Source organism: Pelodiscus sinensis, chromosome 2, assembly GCF_052426305.1.
Source record: "Pelodiscus sinensis isolate ZL-2025 chromosome 2, ASM5242630v1, whole genome shotgun sequence".
In the NCBI taxonomy this organism is placed as follows: Eukaryota; Metazoa; Chordata; order Testudines; family Trionychidae; genus Pelodiscus; species Pelodiscus sinensis.
In genome coordinates, this window is record NC_143053.1 from 241,663,269 (window position 1) to 241,682,047 (window position 18,779).

Below are 18,779 nucleotides of genomic sequence, written 5' to 3' on the forward strand. Positions count from 1 at the left end.
TAGCTTATTTCGAGCTTATTTCAAAATGGACTGCTATTCCGACAAGTCCCTTAATCCTCGTGGAACAAGGTTTACTGGGATGTCAGAATAGCACTCCCGTTGTTTTGATTGCATTTTGAAATAATGGGTGTGCTGTAAAGATGCAGAAAATGCTATTTTGGGATAATGGACATATCTTGAAACAACACCGCAGTCTAGATGTACACTTCAGATAGTATGTAAAAATGTTGCAATTAGAATTAAATACGAAATATGTTTTAGATTCTAAATATGGATTAATTTTTTTTATTCAGATTAATTTAAAAATAACAGAATAAAATAGTCTCAATACTATATTTTCTTGGTACTGTTTAATGTGGGGGTTTTAAATTTTAAACCATTTTGATTTTGTACTTATTTGTAGCCACTTAAGATTTTATGACACAGCTCAACAAGGTATTTAAGTACATGCTAACCTGCACCATGTGAAGAATCCTGTTGACTTTAATGAAACTATCCATATTTTTAAAGTAGAGCACATGTTAAGATCCTTGATGAATCAGACCATTATTTGTTCTTGATGTATACACTATAAATTTATAATTCTCAATTAAAAAAAGTTTGTTATTGTGCATATTTCAAACTGCATCAGGATTTCAAAGTGAGTTGCAGATTTCACAACTGTTTACATGCCTTCCTATTGAAATTATAGTTTAAAATAGTTTTCAAAAATAAAAATTGGACTAAGCAGAGAATTTTTAATGTGGGTTAATCTTATTTGGCATTTTAAGGTTGGAGGGGGCTGAAAAGGACACTGGAAAATAAATATCAGTTAATTTCTGTTAGTTATTTACATAGAATAATGAAGGCTAATACTATGTTATTTCTTCTATGCCACATACGTGCTTGTTTTCTAGAACATTATATGAGCATTATTCATCTTTTGTGAGCAACTGGGCCAGTTGTTCTCTTTCCATTGTTTTGGCTCTGCAACATTCCATAGAAATGAATGGATGCTTGCAAATTAATACTTGATGTTGTTTTCTGCTAATCAGATGAAGCTGTTCTTTTTTAAACATAAATGTGATATCAGATGTGCAGTAATTATTGAGTTAAAACCAGCACTGTGTAGAATATTCTGCTAATTAAATGTGTTGCGTCTGAATGGCTTCCTTTGGATCAGTATGTAAAGTAAAACTGTACTGAACAATAAATGAAACCACTTTTTTCTCAGAAACCTAAAGCTGCAGATGGTCAGAGTGTATGTGAAGCACCTACACTCTGAATTAGTCCTTTATATGAAAGAGAGAAAGGTAATTTGAAGGTTTTGAACTTCCCCCTCCCTCCCACACATACACAGAAAGCTTGTCTCAAAATGAACAATTCTCTAAATAAAGACTAATTAGGACCTAAATTAATTAGAAAGGTGTGATTTGAAAAGACATTGATGAGAAGAGTCTATCATTTTAGACAAATGGAATGGAGCTAAATAAATTAGGCTCCATTAATATATCATTGTTCTGTGAGCAGTTTTCTTTTACTGCATTCATTAGAGGATACTACTTGAAATGAGCCTTTGCTGGGCATTATGAATTCAGCATGCATTTACCAATGCCTAACGAACAGTTCTTACATTAAAAATATTTCAACAAATCCTCATCATTCTTGAAAATTAATATTTATATTTTCTGGGTGCTTTTCATTTCATCTGGAAAGTATGAGACGGAACATTCATTTCCCCACAAATACACAGTTGTCAGAAAAGAAGCCTTACATCAAAAGAGTTAGAAGCCACGAGTCTGAAATTACTTTATTTTTTAAAAAGCGCAATCTTATAATTTTATGATATACAATAGATCCTCCTTCCCCCCTCTTCCAGGATTATTTATTCTGATAGAAAATGCACTACTTCCTGACTACTTCAAAATTCCACTAGTCCTTTGATGACTTTTTAAAACTGTGTTCTAAAGGTTCCTTGGTATATAATTAGGACGTATTGCAAGGGCACATCTCTTCGTGTGTTTTTTTTTCTTTTCAGAAAATCAGAACTATTTTTTTTCTTTACCCTTTTGCCTTTTTTTCTGCAGATGGAGTGTTTGGGAGATGTCAGCGGGTTCCGGTGATAGACGTATATAAATACGAAATTTCACCCCCCATTCTTCAGCACCTAAGGATCATCTTAGAGAAGCTTTCACAAAGAGGTATAGTAAAAATTGAATGAGAGTGGACCCAAGAAATGTGTGGAGAGACAGGGGGCTGACAAAATTGCTGGGCTCCTGGACAAGGTGGGGAGGAGTCTGGCTCCATGCTCCCAGAAGTGGCAGAGCCTCAGGTGAAAGGGGCAGAGGTGGGGGCAGCCAGCCCTTAGCGCCACCTGGTCATTGCCATTCTCCCCACCAGTCCTTAGCGCTGCCCAGAGTGTACTGCCGAGGGCGGCAGTGGCAATTTAAAGGGCTGGGGCTCTGGCTGCAACCACTACAGCAGACCTGCACAACATATGGCCCACGGGGCCGCATGCGGCCTGAAGGGGCTCACTGTGCGGCCCGCGATGACTTTCGGAAATAATATTTCCTCCCTCCTCTCTTCCACTCTCCTCTACTCCCCTTTTGAATGTGGCGCTCTTTTGTGCCGGCGCCTCTTCCCCTGACGTCAGGGACGCACGCACGCTCTGGCTCCTCCCTACACCTGTGTGCGGCCCCGCCCCTGCTTCTAGCTCCCATCCCAGGATGTGGCCCCCCCGCATGCCGCTCGGCTGGGCGGCTGCTTGCATGGTGCAGACCGCTGTCAGAACACCGCGCTCCTCGTGCATCACGGGGGGTCGATGCTGTTGGAGTGCAGGGCGGGTCAATATTATAACTTGTATCAGAGGGAACAAATTTTGCACCATGAGATATTTCTTCTCTTTGTGTGTGACTGTGAGTCTTTCCCTTGTGTGTGAATTTATTCAACAAAATCTTGAGCTTTCAACAAAATCTGTGATTGCGTGCTGAAGCCAGGTGGTGCGGGGTTTTTTTTATATGCCCAACGTGTGGTTTTAGCCTGCGTGTTCGGTATTTTTTGGGAGAGCATCTGGCAACCCTACTTGTAGCCCGCAGCTGTTTTCTTTAGAGTGATATGGCCCTTTCCGATTTCTGAGTTGTGCAGTAGTAGCGGTGGTTGGAAACTCTGGGCCCTTTTGAATATCCATGCCCCAGGGCAATTGCCTCCTTTGCTCCCACCCTCATTGATGGGCTGGGGGCAGAAGAGCAATAGCCAGTGGTATAGAAGCAAAAGTATTGTCGTTATTTCCTGTGGGGTTTGGTATTGTGTGGTACAGAAATTTTAAGTCAGTATGTTTCAGGCTTGATCCTGTAGATCTTATTTAAACAGAACACCCCTGAGCCAATGAATATGAGCAGTGGTTTTGGTGAAGTTTCCAAAGGAAGGCTATATTCCTTCTATGAACCACATGTGCCTGTGCCTTCCATTTTGTTTAGGGTATTTTACTAGTTAAATGGATTCAGGAACACACATAGAGATGTTCATCTGCCCACTTGCTCCCAAATCAATTTGAACTCCCTTATGTAATATTCTTAGCCCTAGGTACCACAGCAACTTAAAAATATCTACAACAGCTATGTAGAGTTCACACATTTAATATTTGTCATATTTCTTCCATATTCTCCCCATCCTTGGCAAATACTGGCATATTCATTGTGCACAAAGAACTGGGCCAACAGAACCAATTAAAACTCTTCAATTGATAGAAATATTTAAAGTGTGTCCACTATTGTGACAATTTTGCCAGGTGAGTTTTATCCATGTTTACCCAATCCATTATTCTCCTAATGAGGCTTAGCGGGAAGTCTGTTTTCTACTGTAGCTATCAAGGTCCATATTTTTAACTCACTAATGTCAGTTGTAATGATGATCATTTGCATGATTAACACTGCTTTCCTGTGCACTCTGCAGAACATTGTGTCTCTTTCATTCAAAACAGACACAAAGGAAACTTGCTTATTCAAGGCCACACAGATGGCCTTGAAATAATCAGGGAAGGTCTTAACTTGCTCCATAATATCACTCCATGAGCAGTTCTAATTTCTAATTTTTCCTTGTCCTTCAGCAGCACTACTAACTAGATCCGCTTCAGCTGAGGCTAGATCTACCATGAAAAAGACAGGATCAAACTGCCCCTTTTGTCACTGGCATAGGACCATATTGCAGAGCTTTTACCTGAAAGATGGTACAACACTTGAATTATAATTCATTTCAGGATGGGTAAAATTCCTGTTATCTCTGCATCAGCCACATTGCCAATTAAGGATGTTTTTGTTGCTCATTATCTTGAGTGGTTTTCTAATACCTTAGGTCTTAATTTTTACAATAGATTGTAGTTTTGTTTTTCCTGGTTTTTATGTTCTGTCAGTGGTAGTAACTTCCTCATTTTCCTCCTCTAGTAGGATGCCCAGCTCTATTTCCTTATTGCTAATTAGGCTAGCCATCCTAATTTTTCTTTATTTTTGGTGGTGTTGATCACTTTCAAGTGATGTTTGTGATCAAAGCAAAAGGAAAGGTTGGACATTCAGATACAATCAAAGTAGAATGTAGCACAAATAATACATTCTGCCATCTTTAGTTACAGAAAACTAGCAAAGCGTACAGTAGAAAGTTGGATGAGTCATACTGTTGATGTTAATCTCCTTAATAAAGGCTCTTGACTTTGTTGAATTAAATTCACAAGGGTACAATTTTCATGACTTTTTGCACACTGAGAGTATTTCTGTCTATGTCAACTGTCAGAGGTTTGCTGCAAAGCACATCACAGTACTGCAATTCCACATCTTCCCTCATACTATCCTTGTCAAGACTCTGGCACTGCTCATTGTGAAGATTTTCTGAAAAGTTTATCAACTAGGCTGTGGGTGGTGAAAAAGCCCTTTTCACGGTCGCTGAAATTTGTGTAATAATAATCTGCTTGTGCCTCTGGTTCTTCTATGATGCATGAGGAGGTAAAACATTTCTTATCCTCCTGTGAGTGACTGTTCATGTGTGTCCCACTCAGAAGTGTGCCCATCTGATATGCCAGAACTGGACAGCTTTCTGTAGCAGCACCCCTTGGGGCAATTCATATGCTCTGTGCCTCCTTGTGACCCTTCCAGATCCTATATATAGGCATCATCCTCCATTCCCTCTCACTAAATATGCTCTGTGTGTGGTTGATGTTGGGGATTTTTGTCTATACAGCCATCAAAATTGATTCCTGCCATTTTTTCTTACTTAATAGTTGGGGAGTTAGAACTTAGTATCCAGTTTCCTTACTGTTATATTTATTTTAGTTAGTTTTGGTATGAGGCTCCAGTGGCATACTCTTGCCTGCATTAATCAGTGGCCATCATCTGGGGTATGTATTTTAAATAGTGACATCCACCCCCGTGCATTGTCTTTTGTGTCTCAGCAAGGGCCACATTAAAGAGAGGTATCATATCTGCTGTTCTTTCAAGAAAAGGATGCAGATTTCCAGAGATTTGTATCTCAAATAGCGTTTCACAGAGCAGGTGATGATATCTGCTTCTGCATCAGGACCTTCGGATCGCCCAAGACACTCACGTTGCTACGGATGATGAAGTAGTCTCTGACAGAACCCTGGAGGCAGACAGTTCTCTGAGAAAGAAGGGTTGCTCTTCCTCTCTAGGGCTTACCCAAAAGAGGATCCATAACATGACTGAAGTCATTCCAGATCAAAGAAGTACTTCTGCTCTTTAAAGAAGGATATGGAACATTGCTAGGCCTCCTCAAGTACTTGGTACAGCTGGCCATTGACCCATCTCCCTGTCTATACTTTACACACTTTGGAATCTCAGTCACCAGTATGCTTAAGGGGAACATTGACAGATCGTTTTACTTTGTGCTGCCAGAGCCACCTACATTGCAGGTTCGTGCCAATAGTGGCCTCTGTAAGCAAACAATACTGCAAGACTACCACAGGAGTAATCTGTACCACAAGAGGACCTACCAATCTCAGTTAATCTGTCATCGTCCTTGTTCAGTTACTCAATTCTCTAGTTTCAGAGGATTTTAAATCTGCTCTGGACCTACTGAGGAAATGGGCTGAATTGTTAGGCACAGAAGCTGAGCTTGTCCAAGAGAACATGTTCAAGCCTGAAGAGGAATCCCAATGAATGCACAAGATATTATATTGTAAATAATCCCCTGAATTTTGCATATGTGTGTTGTTATTCATTAAAATGCCTGAATTTCTTTGCCATTGCAGTGTTAGCAGAACTTTAAATACGTGTTCATTTTTCTTTTTGTCGAAACAGTTTCATCAGACAGTCAATGAAATGAGACACAAAGAGATCACTCATGCCCAGTACTTTCCTAGATTCTGGGAAAGTATGAAGGTCAATTAATCCCAAATGAACAAGTGAATTTATCAGAAGTGTGCAAGGCAATATGGAAGCACTTGGTCAAACTCAATTAAAATCCAAATATTAGAGTAAACATGTCACTAGAAAACATATTGAAAGCAATAATAAAAAAGGGTAATGGCATTTCTTTTATTCACTATGCTGGAAGGGAATTGCATTTGTTTTCTAAAGCAGTTTCTGATCAGTGATTCTAAGAGATTAATAATGAAGAGATGTTATTAAACCACTGTGGATCTGCAGCTGCTACAGCAACATGTGTTATCAGAAAAGGAAAAAAAGGTCCATGCAGGAAGCTGCTTGATCAGGACACTGCCTCATGCAGAGCAAAACATCCTGTCCTGATAGTCAAGAAAAATTAAATCTCTGAATGCACCAAGGCAGCGTGTTCCCAGACTGTTGAGCTTTCATACAACATAGTTACTGACACTGTGCATCCATTTTACTTCTCTTACAGAGCCTATAAAACAGGGATCAGCAACATATGGCACATGTGCCATAAGTGGCATGCAAGATGATTTTGAGTGGCATGCAGATGCTTCCCAGGTGGTCCGCGGGTTGAGTGCAGCCTCCTCCCTCCCCCCGGGGAAGCCCAAACTGTGGCTCAAGTCTTGTGGCCACCACGCAGCATAGCATAGGGGCTGTGCAAGCGGAGCAGGCAGCATGACCCTGTGCTGGGCTCCATGTACCTGGGGCTGCCCTTGCTGGCCTGGGCGTGCGGTTCCCAGGAGCTAAGGGGTTAACATCCCTTCCCCCGCTACAGGCTCTGCCTCCTGCTCCTGGAGGGGGCAGGGTCTGGGGTTGCTCCACAGATCGGGGTGGCACTGCCGGTCACACACTGATGCCTCCTCCGTGGGGTGCCAGGGCTTGGGATAAGGTGCAGCAGCTCCTTGCTCTGCCTGTCCCAGCCGTGGAGCCACAGCCTGCAGGTGAGGGGCGAGACCTGGGCAAAGAGCTGGGCTGGGCTGGGCAGGGAAGTGACTCTATCCTCCAGCCCTTTCTTGCCCCAGCGCTGTTCCCGGGGGCCTGCGAGTCCCAGTGCAGCTGCCCTGCCAGTGTGTGCATAAGGGGACCGGGGGGGAAGGGGTGCGGGGTGTGTGTGAAAGAGGATGCAACACACACTTTAGGCTACCAAGAAGGATTAACAAAGCTGCTAAAATGTAAATAGGACTATAATTGGGTATGTCTACACTACCCCGCTAGTTCGAACTAGCGGGGTAATGTATGCATACCGCACTTGCTAATGAAGCCCGGGATTTGAATTTCCCGGGCTTCATTAGCATAAGCGGGGAGCCGCCATTTTTAAATCCCCGCTGCTTCGAACCCCGTGTAGCGCGGCTACACGGGGCTCGAACTAGGTAGTTCGGACTAGGGTGCCTATTCCGAACTACCGGTACACCTCACGTTTCACGAGGAGTACCGGTAGTTCGGAATAGGACCCTAGTCCGAACTACCTAGTTCGAGCCCCGTGTAGCGGGGATTTAAAAATGGCGGCTCCCCGCTTATGCTAATGAAGCCCGGGAAATTCAGATCCCGGGCTTCATTAGCAAGTGCGGTATGCATACATTACCCCGCTAGTTCGAACTAGCGGGGTAGTGTAGACATACCCATTGACTTTAAAAAGTATCAATAGCACATAGATCCGTAAATAGAAATGAATGAGTTAAACCCTGGCACACCACTTCTGAAAAGTTACCAACCCCCACTATAAAGAATGGGTTTGACTTTTTTGTTTTGTTGGTTTGGTTTTTTTTTTGTTTGGTTGGTTGGTTTTTGTTTTTTGCGGAACAAATGAGTGATTGTTTCTGATCCATTTGTTTGTGGGTTTGGCTTGGAAGTTCTTCTCTGGCATAGAACCTACTCATGTTGGAGAGTATGACTTTGGATCTTAAATGACTAAGCTACCCAGATGCTGGAGGAATGGCAATATACAGATAACATCAAAAGGCTACAACTAGCTGAGAGTTTTAGGAGATGTCATCAGATCATTATGCATAAGCAATCCGTTGCTGGTACGATGGCATATCTAAATGTTCTAGATTAATGTATGGGACTACTCAGAGTGGGAAAGAGGTGTAGCTGTGCTTCCAGTCCACATATCAAGAAGGGAAAAATCTTTCATGCTGTTTAGACAAGCTACCATATATACTAATAGCAAAGAAAGTGATATTTGGTTTCCGCTTGGCTCAGGGAATGACAGAGCAAATACTGTAGGGTACTTATTCTGGCAATTTAATAGCCCTAAACTTTTGCAGCTTTCTGATTTCCCCCTAGAACCTTCCCTCCTTCTACAGTCTGCTATGGCATATCAGGGAAGAGGAGTATTGACTGGCTGCTCGGGAAGCTGATCAACTGCTGGTGACTTCTGTATGTAATCTCACTTCTGCTGCTCCTCGTGATGAAATAACTGACCTCAAGATGTTCCTGCTGAGTCTAACTGAGCAAGTGAATCAGCTACTCTGGCTGAATATTATAGTGGGGAAGCTGGCAGATCCCCTAGATTGAAAGGTTGCACCCCTGAGACCCTGTGATGGATGCACTGGCTGGTGTTACCATCCATAGTTTGAGAGGGTCAGTCGAAATTATTGATAGAAGTGATATCTTCTGCTACAAGTGTGTGGACATGGGCACACAAAAGAAGATTGTGAAATGAAAAAGGATTTATGGAGAGTCACCTGCAAGCTCATCCAAATCAGAAAGAATTCTAGAAAGTTCTGAAAAGCCCAGCAAAGGAGCAAACTGGTGCTTCAAGGGAGAACAGAACACGTAATCATCAGATGATCTTGGCCCTTACAACATCTTCTGGCAAAGAATGCATTGCGTAACAAAATATTTCCTTTTGTTTCTTTTGAACCTGCTGCCTTTTTAATTTTTTTGGTGACCCCTAGTTCTTGTCTCAGAAGGGTAGTCATATTAGTCTGTAGCTGCAAACACAACGAGGAGTTTTGTGGCACTTTAAAAGCTAACAGATTTATTTGGGCATAAGCTTTTGTGGGTAAAAACCACTTCCTCGGGTGTATGAAGTGGTAATCACAGAGGCTGGGCTATATTAGCAGAGGCCCAGGCCCTTTAAATCATCACCAAAGTCCTGGGAAATACAGTCTGGGTATCACTGAAGAGCTGGCTGGAGGAGACTAGTTCCCAGACTAATTTCTTCTGCCTGAGGCCACACCCCTTCCATTGTCCTGGAGCTGACTACTGCACCTTGCCCAGATGCCCAGCAATTCTGTTGACAGCGCTGCCACCACCTTGCAGGAATGGATCAAGAGCTAAGCCTGGATCAACTGATAAAACCTATTTCCGTCCTTCTGCACCATTTGGGAAATGATGGAATGATCAGTGTTAAGAGGCCTTTTGGAAAATTAAAGTATGCCTCTCCAAAGCTCCTCTCTTGGCTCCTGTCTTGGCATTTGCCAGTCATCAAAAGCCTTCTGTTTTGAATGTGAATGCCAGCCTGGGTAGCTTAGGATGGGTGTTATATTAAGAACACCTTGAGGGATGGAGGCCTGTTGCTTTCATAAACTGACACTTGCCACCTACTGAAAAAAACCGACTCTGTGCATAAACTTGACTTTCTGGATTTAAAATGGGCTATAGTAGGCAAGCTGCATGATTAGCTGTACAAGGCAAGGGTTGAGCTTCAGACAGATAATAATCCTTTAATGTACATTTTAACATCAGCTACCCTGGATGCTTCTGGTCACTGGTGGTTAGTGGCATTGTCCACTTACAACCTCAGCATAAAGTACCACCAAGAGAGCAAGAATTTGGATACTGATGCATTGTTTAGATGACCCTATAATATTTCATTACCCAAGGAAGAATGGGAAAGAGGTGCATGCCCCCAGGGTTCAAGCTCTGTATCAAGTTTCTACTGTTTCTGTGAAACCAACTGAAATGGTATTTGCCCACCTTTATTGATCTTTTAGGAGTGACAGCCTAGGTCAATGGTGGGCAGCATGTTGTCCAAGGACTATATGTGGTCCATTGGGGTTCTCAGTGTGGCCTGTGAGACATTTTGTTTACTGTTGCTCATGCAAAGGGTTGCCCAATTCTTCTGGTTCATCCACATAGATTTTTTTATACCATTTTTACTAAAGTGAGACACATATAAACCAAGGGCAAGCAAAGTGAGGTGCTCCCTCTGCATCCAATCAAAATGCTGCTACAGTTCAGGTGGCACATACCACAAATTCTAAGTATACAAGTGAAGTTAGCAAAACTCTCTTATTGCAGGAGACTGTCTCGGTTATGATAATCTTGTGCAGTGGTCCCCAGCCTTTAGAGGCTCCTGGGCGCCCGGGAGGTGGGGCCACTCATGCGCCGGGCGCCCAGGGGCAGGGCCACGTGTCCGGGGGCGCGCCAGGGGACTTGGATGCCCTTGCACCCAGCGCCGGCGTGTGCCCTAGGGCCGGGGCTGGGGCCGCCCAAGCGCCTTGTGCTGTGGGCTTGGGGCCAGTGCTGCCACCCGAGCCATGCACCTGGGGCTGGCACCGGCGCCGCTCGAGCACCGCGTGCCCGAGTGCCCGCATGTGCCCCGGGGCTGGGGCCGCCTGAGCGCCGCGCACCCAGCGCCGGTGCGTGTCGCGTGCCTGGGGCCAGCGCCTTCTGTGCGCCGGGGGCGGGGCTGGCCCAGGTTGTCGGCGGGCGCCCACGAATGCCCTGGCAGGTGCCATGGTGCCCGCGGGCACCGCGTTGGGGACCACTGATCTTGTGTCTCACTGAAGTGAAGGAGGGACACTTGTGGCCCACTCACTAGCCTAGGTTGCCCATTACTGGCCCAGGCTATTCCTCATCCTTATTACAGCCTTACATCTTACACACTTCCTGCCACCAGTTGTAATGCCAATCTACTCAGGGGTTGACAGTGACATCCCTATCTTAGCCAAGACTGTAGCAGGTTTATCAGTCTGCAGCTGGCTTATCTAGTTTCCAGATTAGAGGGGGTCAGAGTGCCACCGTGAGCAATCAGGGGGATACACAAGTTATAAATGGTAGATGGGTGGAATGGTTGAAGGAGATTTTTATTCCATGGTATTGTAGTTTGTATTAGACGTTCCCGGCTTGGACTGCAGTGTAATAAATGCTTGACTGTGCTGATAAAACCACACCCTCACTTCTTTTTATCCAGTGTTTTTATGACCTGTTTATATATTTGAAATAATTTTTTCTTAATTAATAAAAGTGAGTGAAAGGATCTCAGCTGTCCTGCACAGCAGTTTCAGATGCCCTGATGGGGCCTCAGCCCTTGCAAGTTAGGGTATTACACTTGTATGTTCATTTCAAATAATACTTTATATTAACAGACACATGGTATTGTGACTCAAACCTTTGTATTGAATTTATTAACAGATTCCATTAGCAGGGAACCAGCTGCTCTGTTATATTCAGCATCTCAAAGGGGATTAGATAGTATAATAGTACAGAAAAAGTTCAAAAACATTCATTCAAATGTTTGATTCAGTCATACACATTCCTCTTTTTATATCCTCTTTGCAAACCTTCATGGGGAATGTCGGTTCTTTGCACAAACTCCTGTTTTCACATTTGAACAAAGGTATGAATGCCCATCTCTCCCTGTAATAGTTAGCTCCCTTCACTGTATTGCACATCTGCTGCCTCACTGCAGTTTTGGGCATTAGTTTTGTGATTGCACCTTTTCTTTAGTCACTCATTGGACTCAGCAGTTGCTGCCTGCTGGCTAATAGCTTGCCTTCCCCAAGCAGAACTGAGGCATAGGAAAACCTGACTCCAATCCAAAGTTCCTAAGCTGAATTACCATGTGGACTCTCACTAAATCTTTGTTTTACTCCTATTTGTGACACTTCCTAACAGGCCTCACAATTCTAAGCCTCCCAGTCCTTCCAGGTTTCTCCTGTCAGATGTTTCTTCTTCTAGCTCCTCTTACCCACTGAGCCCAAGCAGCTCCTGTTATGTAAAGATTAGGCTGTCATAACACGTCTGTACTGTATGACTTCTTTTGAACTACATGTCCCATCAGTCTCCCTCTATCCCCATATTCCCCTACCTTCAATATTTCCCCCCTTTTTAAATGGACAAGCCCTCCTGTCCTTGGTCACCACTTACAGTTCCCAGCAACATTTGCTGTTTACTGTATGTAATCTGTTTGTTGTTTTTCAGCTTGAGAAATTTTGTTCTATCTAGGCCTTCTTTCAGTAGTTCATCCATATTCAGGAAAGCACTTTAGAACATACTTAACTTTAAGCATAGGTTGAAGTTTTATTAAAGAATGAGTCTTCATTACATGCTTAAAATTAAGCACGTGCCTAAATGCTTTGCTGAATAATGATGGACTTCAGCTTGTGCCTAATGTTTTATTGATTTGGACCACTAGTTTGCAGTGGTCCAAATCTTACAAACACCTTGTAAGAGCAACTGTAGCTTCTGGACGATGTTTCCCATGGGAACTCTTTCCTAACCATGAATTCTCCACTTGGTAACAGCTACATGGCCATCACTTAAGAGCAGCATTTGTGATTTACAGCCTCCAGTTACTTGCATCATTTTGGTGGGAAAAACATACACAATGTCAAGAAATCTTACACTGGAAAACAAGTACAGATTATCCAAGACTGTCAAACTCCAAGGACTTCTAAAAACCAAATTGCAGTCAAATGCAGTCTTTATACAATTTTGGAGGCATGATTTTTCTCCTGATTATGATAATGTATGCTTCTAGCAGCTCTGTAAAGTATTGTTTTTGCTATTTCTATCTCAAGCTACTTGATGTCCTCATTCTTTCCTCCTTTTGAACCATTCCTTGGTTTGTTAGTTCCAGTGATTCTTCCCTGAACTTTCTTTCATTGTTTTCCATGTGACCAGTTTTCCCTCCAAACTTTGAACTTTGGGAGACACTGAGGTACCTCTCCTACTCTTGGGTAGCAGCTAATCTTCATAGGAAGATCAAGCTTAAGCACATTAGCTCTGTTTGGGGAGGGGAAGTATGAAACCCACTTTTTCCTTCTCCTAGAGTAACTTTGTGGGGTGGCCTACTTCTCTTCATTAAAGCATATAATTAGTAGGAAGACTAGTAAGTCCATTTTCCTCCAGGCCTTTCTTGGCAACAGTAGGTCCTTATAACCTTAGTGTTTCTAACCACTCTGTTGAACCATGCTGCAGTTGAGTTTAAGTGTGTGCCCTTCACCATATCTGCCTCCTAGCACATGAAATGTAAACTTAAGTGATTTAGGATCAGCAGAGAGATTATTGGAGGAGCTGATGTTTGGATGCATGGGTAAGAAACATCCAGCCAGCTATAGTATTTTTCTGGAATTTGTGCCAACCCCCCCCCCCCCCCAAATATTTATATTTATATACCCACAATGCCTGGGACATTGAAAAAAATCACCTTATGGTACAACTTTTCCTTGTATTAAACTTTCATTACTTTGCTGAAATCCCCTGTGTACTTATCACTTATCCTAGCTTACAGCATCATTTAAGTAGTACCACATTTCTGGAATACTTGGTCCATAGACTTTTGTCAGATAACAGCATTATGGCGCCAACTCTTTTGTGAAACTCATGATAATGCAGTCATGGATTCATCTTAATTTCTGACTGAAGAAAGTCTGACAGGTCAGTCTTGGTGAATCTTTTCTGATGCAAAATAGGCCCCAAGTTAATATTGTAATGTGCTACAATCTTTAAACCTTTGTAATTTGCCACTTTAAAATAGGAACTCACTGCACCTGATGATACGCCTTTATTTGACAGTCATTCCAGTTCACATTGTACTTCTTACATTGTTTCAGCAGTTTCTTGGAACTGATCACATAAACTATCAAGCAGATTCAGTTTGATGTTGATTTTTGTTTGGTTACCTGACCATTTCAGCAATAACTAAAGTCTTGGGTCATAAAAGTTGTTTCAGTGTCTTTATAGTTCATGCATTTAATTAATTATGGTAGGACTAGATCTCCCTTAACTTATTTCTCTACGGGTTCAGTGTGTATATTCCAGTAATTTTTTTCCTGACTGGTGGCTTTAGAAGTAGAGTTAGAATCAGGATAAAAATGGTAAAGTTGTGATCAAATTCTAGACTCTTTTATTTAGTCAAATTTGGAAGTAAAATATGATGAGCAAGTCCTGCTCCTGATGATGTCAATGGGTATGTCTACACTGGCCATGAAAATCCAGGCTCACATTCAGGCTCCAGCTCTTACTCCCTTTCCATCTACACACAAATCTCTCTGACTCCCAGGCATGGATCTAGATGTGAAGGGTAACAAGAAAGGTTTCTACAGGAATGATAGCATTAAGAGGATCATCAGGGAGGGTGTGGGGCCCTTTGTGGATAAAGAAAGTAACCTAGCGACAGATGATGTGGGAAAAGCTGAAGTACTCAATGCTTTTTTTGCAGACAAGGTCACAGACAAGGTCAGCTCCCAGACTGCTACACTAGGCAACGCAATATGGGAAGGAGGTGAGCAGCCCTTGGCGGAGAAAGAACAGGTCAAAAACTATTTAGAAAATCCACAAATCCATGGGTCTGGATTTAATGCATCTGAGAATACTGAGGGAGTTGGTAGGTGTCATTGCAGAGCCTTTGGCCATTATCTTTGAAATCTCATGGAAATCGGGAGATGTCCCAGGTGATTGGAAAAAGGCAAAATGTAGTGCACATCTTTAAAAAAGGGAAGAAAGACAACCCTGAGAACTACAGACCACTCAGCCTGACCTTAGTCCCTGGAAAAATTATGGAGGGAATCCTCAAAGAATCCATTTTGAAGAGGGGAAAGTGATCAGGAATAGTCAACATGGATTCACCTAGGGCCAGTCATGCCTGACCAATCTGATTAGCTTCTATGATGAGGAAACTGGCTCTGAGGACAAGGGAAGGACACGATATACCTTGACTTTAGCAAAGCTTTTGATACGGTCTCCCACAATATTCTTGCAAGCAAGTTAAGAAAGTATGGATTGGATAAATGAACTGTAAGGTGTCTGGAAAGCTGGCTAGATTGTTGGGCTCAATGGGTAGTGATCAATGGTTCGATGTCTGATTGGCGGTTGATTTCAAGTGGAGTGCCCAAAGGATTAGTTTTAGGGCTGGTTTCATTCAACATCTTTATTAATGACCGGATGAGGGGATGGATTGCACCCTCAGCAAATTTGAGGATGACACTAAGCTATGGGGAAAGGTAGATACACTGGAGGATAGGGATAGGGTCCAGAGTGATCTAGACAATTTGGAAGATTAGGCTAAAAGAAATCTGATGAGGTTCAACAAGGACAAGTACAGAGTCCTGCACTTGGGATGGAAGTATCCCAAGCACTGTTACAGGCTGGGTACTGAATGGCTAAGTAGCAGTTCGGCAGAAAAGGACCTGGGGATTACAGTGGATGAGAAGCTGGATATGAGTCAACAGTGCGCCCTTGTAGCCAAGAAGGCAAATGGCATATTAGGTTGCATTAAGAGGAGCATTTCCAGCAGATCTAGAAAAATGATTATTCCTCTTTATTCAGCACCAGTGAGGCCACATCTGGAATATTGCGTCCAGTTTTGGGGCCCCACACTATAGAAAGAATGTGGACGCCTTGGAAAGGGTCCAGCTGAGGGCAACCAAAATGCTTAGGGGGCACATGACTATGAGGAGAGGTTGAGGGATTTGGGCTTATTTAGTCTGCAGAAGAGAAGAGTGAGAGGGGATTTGATAGCAGCCTTCAACTTCCTAAAGGGAGGCTCCAAAGAGGATGGAGAAAGGCTGTTCTCTAGTGACAGATGGCAGAACAAGGAGCAACGGTCTCAAGTTACAATGGGGGAGGTCTAGGTTGGATATTAGGAAAAACTATTTCTCTAGGAGGGTAGTGACGCACTGGAATGGGTCACCTAGGGAGGTGGAATCTCCATCCCTAGAGGCTTTTAAGTCCTGGATTGACCAAGTCCTGTCTGGGATGATTTAGTTAGGGTTGGTCCTGCAGAGGTAAGTCATAACCCAGAATTGCAGCCCTAATATTTTACATTGTAGACACTGCCAAGACTTACCACAAGACACTGGTCCTCTGAGTTCACCTAAAGTTTCTCACAATGCTGTAGGCTGGCTTCCTTTGCTCTTTCTCTGCCAAAAATCACCATGGGTGTGTCTACACTGAACCTGTGGCTCGAAATAAGCTACGCAATTTGAGCTACCCACATTGTATAGCTTATTTCATGTCAACTTTGAAATAGCTAATTTTGTAATTTGGTGCTGTTTACACAGCGCTAAATTTTGAAATAACCTGCTATTCCGAAATGTCCCTTGCTCCTCGTGGACTGAGGTTTACAGGGACGTTGGAATAGTGAGCCCCATTATATTTTGAAATACTTCTGTTATCCCAAAATTGCACTGCAGTGTGGATGTAGCCCAGCTGGCTCCAGAGAAATGGAATCCCTCTTGTTCTTGTATAGCAGCTTGTTGCTTAACCCTTCTATTTTATTCTTACTGTTGAGAGGTCTTAGGAGAACCTTAGGTGTTTGCAGTGGATACCTACCAAAACTAGTCATTTACTAAGCATACTGAATTGTGGTTGTGGGAACATAGTCAGAATTTGGTTAATCTTTGGTGCAAAGCCAGGTTTTTTTAAATAAGAGCACCAACAATTACTCTATATACCCGCAAATAGCAAAAAAGCTGATGGTGTAGGAAACTTACTGAACAAGTGACTAGTGCAGGGAATGGAGTCAGTGCCTTAAGACTCAGTACAGGAAAACTTAGAACTTGTGCTACACCCCTGGAAACTTGCTTTCATTATGCCCATTTTATGACAAGTGTGACATCAGAGCCCCTGGCCTGGTCATCAGTGATAATAATGGGAGCTTGCAGCATGTGCCAAATGAGGGCAATAAAATGACGATGACACTGGTCCCAGAGGAAGCTTTGCTGCTGGAGCAGCTGCAGCATATCCTATGACTATACTCAAAGGAACTGTTTAACGTCCCTCTCGAGAAACGCTCTTTCGGAAGCCCTTCTGAAAGAGGAAGATTTTTCTGAAATTTGGCCCAGTGTAGACAGGCCAAATTTTGGAAAAGCCTGTTTTGACAAAACTATTGGAAAACCCCCTAGTTGCAGAGTACAATTTGTGTACCTTTTTCTGATGAAGTATTGTAGCCTGAGTGGATGGAAAGGGCAAATGTGCTCCATGAAGCCATCAGAGATGAACCCCTCCCCTGTGGGTACCTCCACCTCTCTGCTCTGGCACCAACTTCATGGAAAGTGTGGAAGAAGAATAGGAAATTGGAGGACATACAGAAGTTGTATGGGTGTGTGTGGCATGGGGGCTGGGGGGCGGGGCGGTGTCCTGCAAAGTTTCACAGTTAGCACGTGGTTATGCACTTTACTCTTGCTTACTTTTGGTATTGCAGGTGTTTTGGTGAGTTTGGGACAGCAGCCTTGCTGGGCAGTGGCTTAATATTGCACTTTCCCAATAAAGGTGTAATAAATAAATATTTTTATTTTATAAAGAAATGTTATTGCCATCATTGCAACACATCATATAATGTGTATTTCAAATAACACGTGATCAAGAGCACCTGGAATATGGTATGTAAAGCCTGTCTCACAATACAGTTATATATCAATCCATGCTGTTTCTTTCCCTCACTCCTATTTCATAAGTAGTCATATCACTCAAAAGTACAATATATGGCAATCAGTCCCCCTCCTAGCACAAGCAATCAGCACTCCTACTTCTTCCCCGCACATTAACAAAGGTACTGTTTTCCATTTCCATTGACCCATGCAAGAATTTGGGAGCACAAAGCTCCCCTGATTTCTATTGTCTGTGTGAGAATGGCTCCAGCTGCAATAGGTGTGCTTTCTGGCTGAGTGTGCTGGCTCACTGGCCTCTTGCTGTCAGAGGCCCATTCACCGGGAAGTGGCTCACCTCTGGCTTCACAGAGATTGTGAAGAATGGAGCAAGTCACAGGAATGTGGACAGTACAGATGACACTAGTATCCAAATAGGTCTAAGCATCGTCAGTTACTTTTCAATTTTCCAAAGACATATTCAATCACAATTCTATACCTCCTGAAAGCGTAACTGAACTTTCCTTTGCCAGGGACTCTGAGATCAGGGTTCAGTTTCATAAACCCTGGCAAAAAGGGGGAACAAAGCTTCCTCCAGATTAACAGTAGGGACAAAAACACAACATATATGGGGGGAGGGAAGGAAAAATGAGGCTTAGCCTGTTCAGGAATATAAATGTCTGATTGTCAGGAAACCCTGGCATTATACATTTTTTCTAGTTCAGTTAGTGGACTGTTCAGACTTCCTATATGGTGCAGTGTGGACAATCAAAGTTTCCTACACTGCACTATTAATATAAGTTTAGAGTGACCACATTTCAGGAGATCACTAGGAAGTCTGGGATACCGTTTGTTTGATTTGGGC

The 18,779-nt window shown here is 43.0% G+C and overlaps 1 protein-coding gene across 1 annotated transcript in view; it reads left to right on the forward strand.

Moving 5' to 3' along the window:
• The window catches only part of PTPRN2 (protein tyrosine phosphatase receptor type N2), a 944,343-nt gene that overhangs the window by 227,418 nt on the left and 698,146 nt on the right, over positions 1 to 18,779 (forward strand). Inside the window, exon 3 of the mRNA XM_075922745.2 lies at positions 2,067 to 2,180. Coding sequence (XP_075778860.2) covers positions 2,067 to 2,180 — 114 coding nt within the window. The remainder of the gene's footprint in view (positions 1 to 2,066; positions 2,181 to 18,779) is intronic.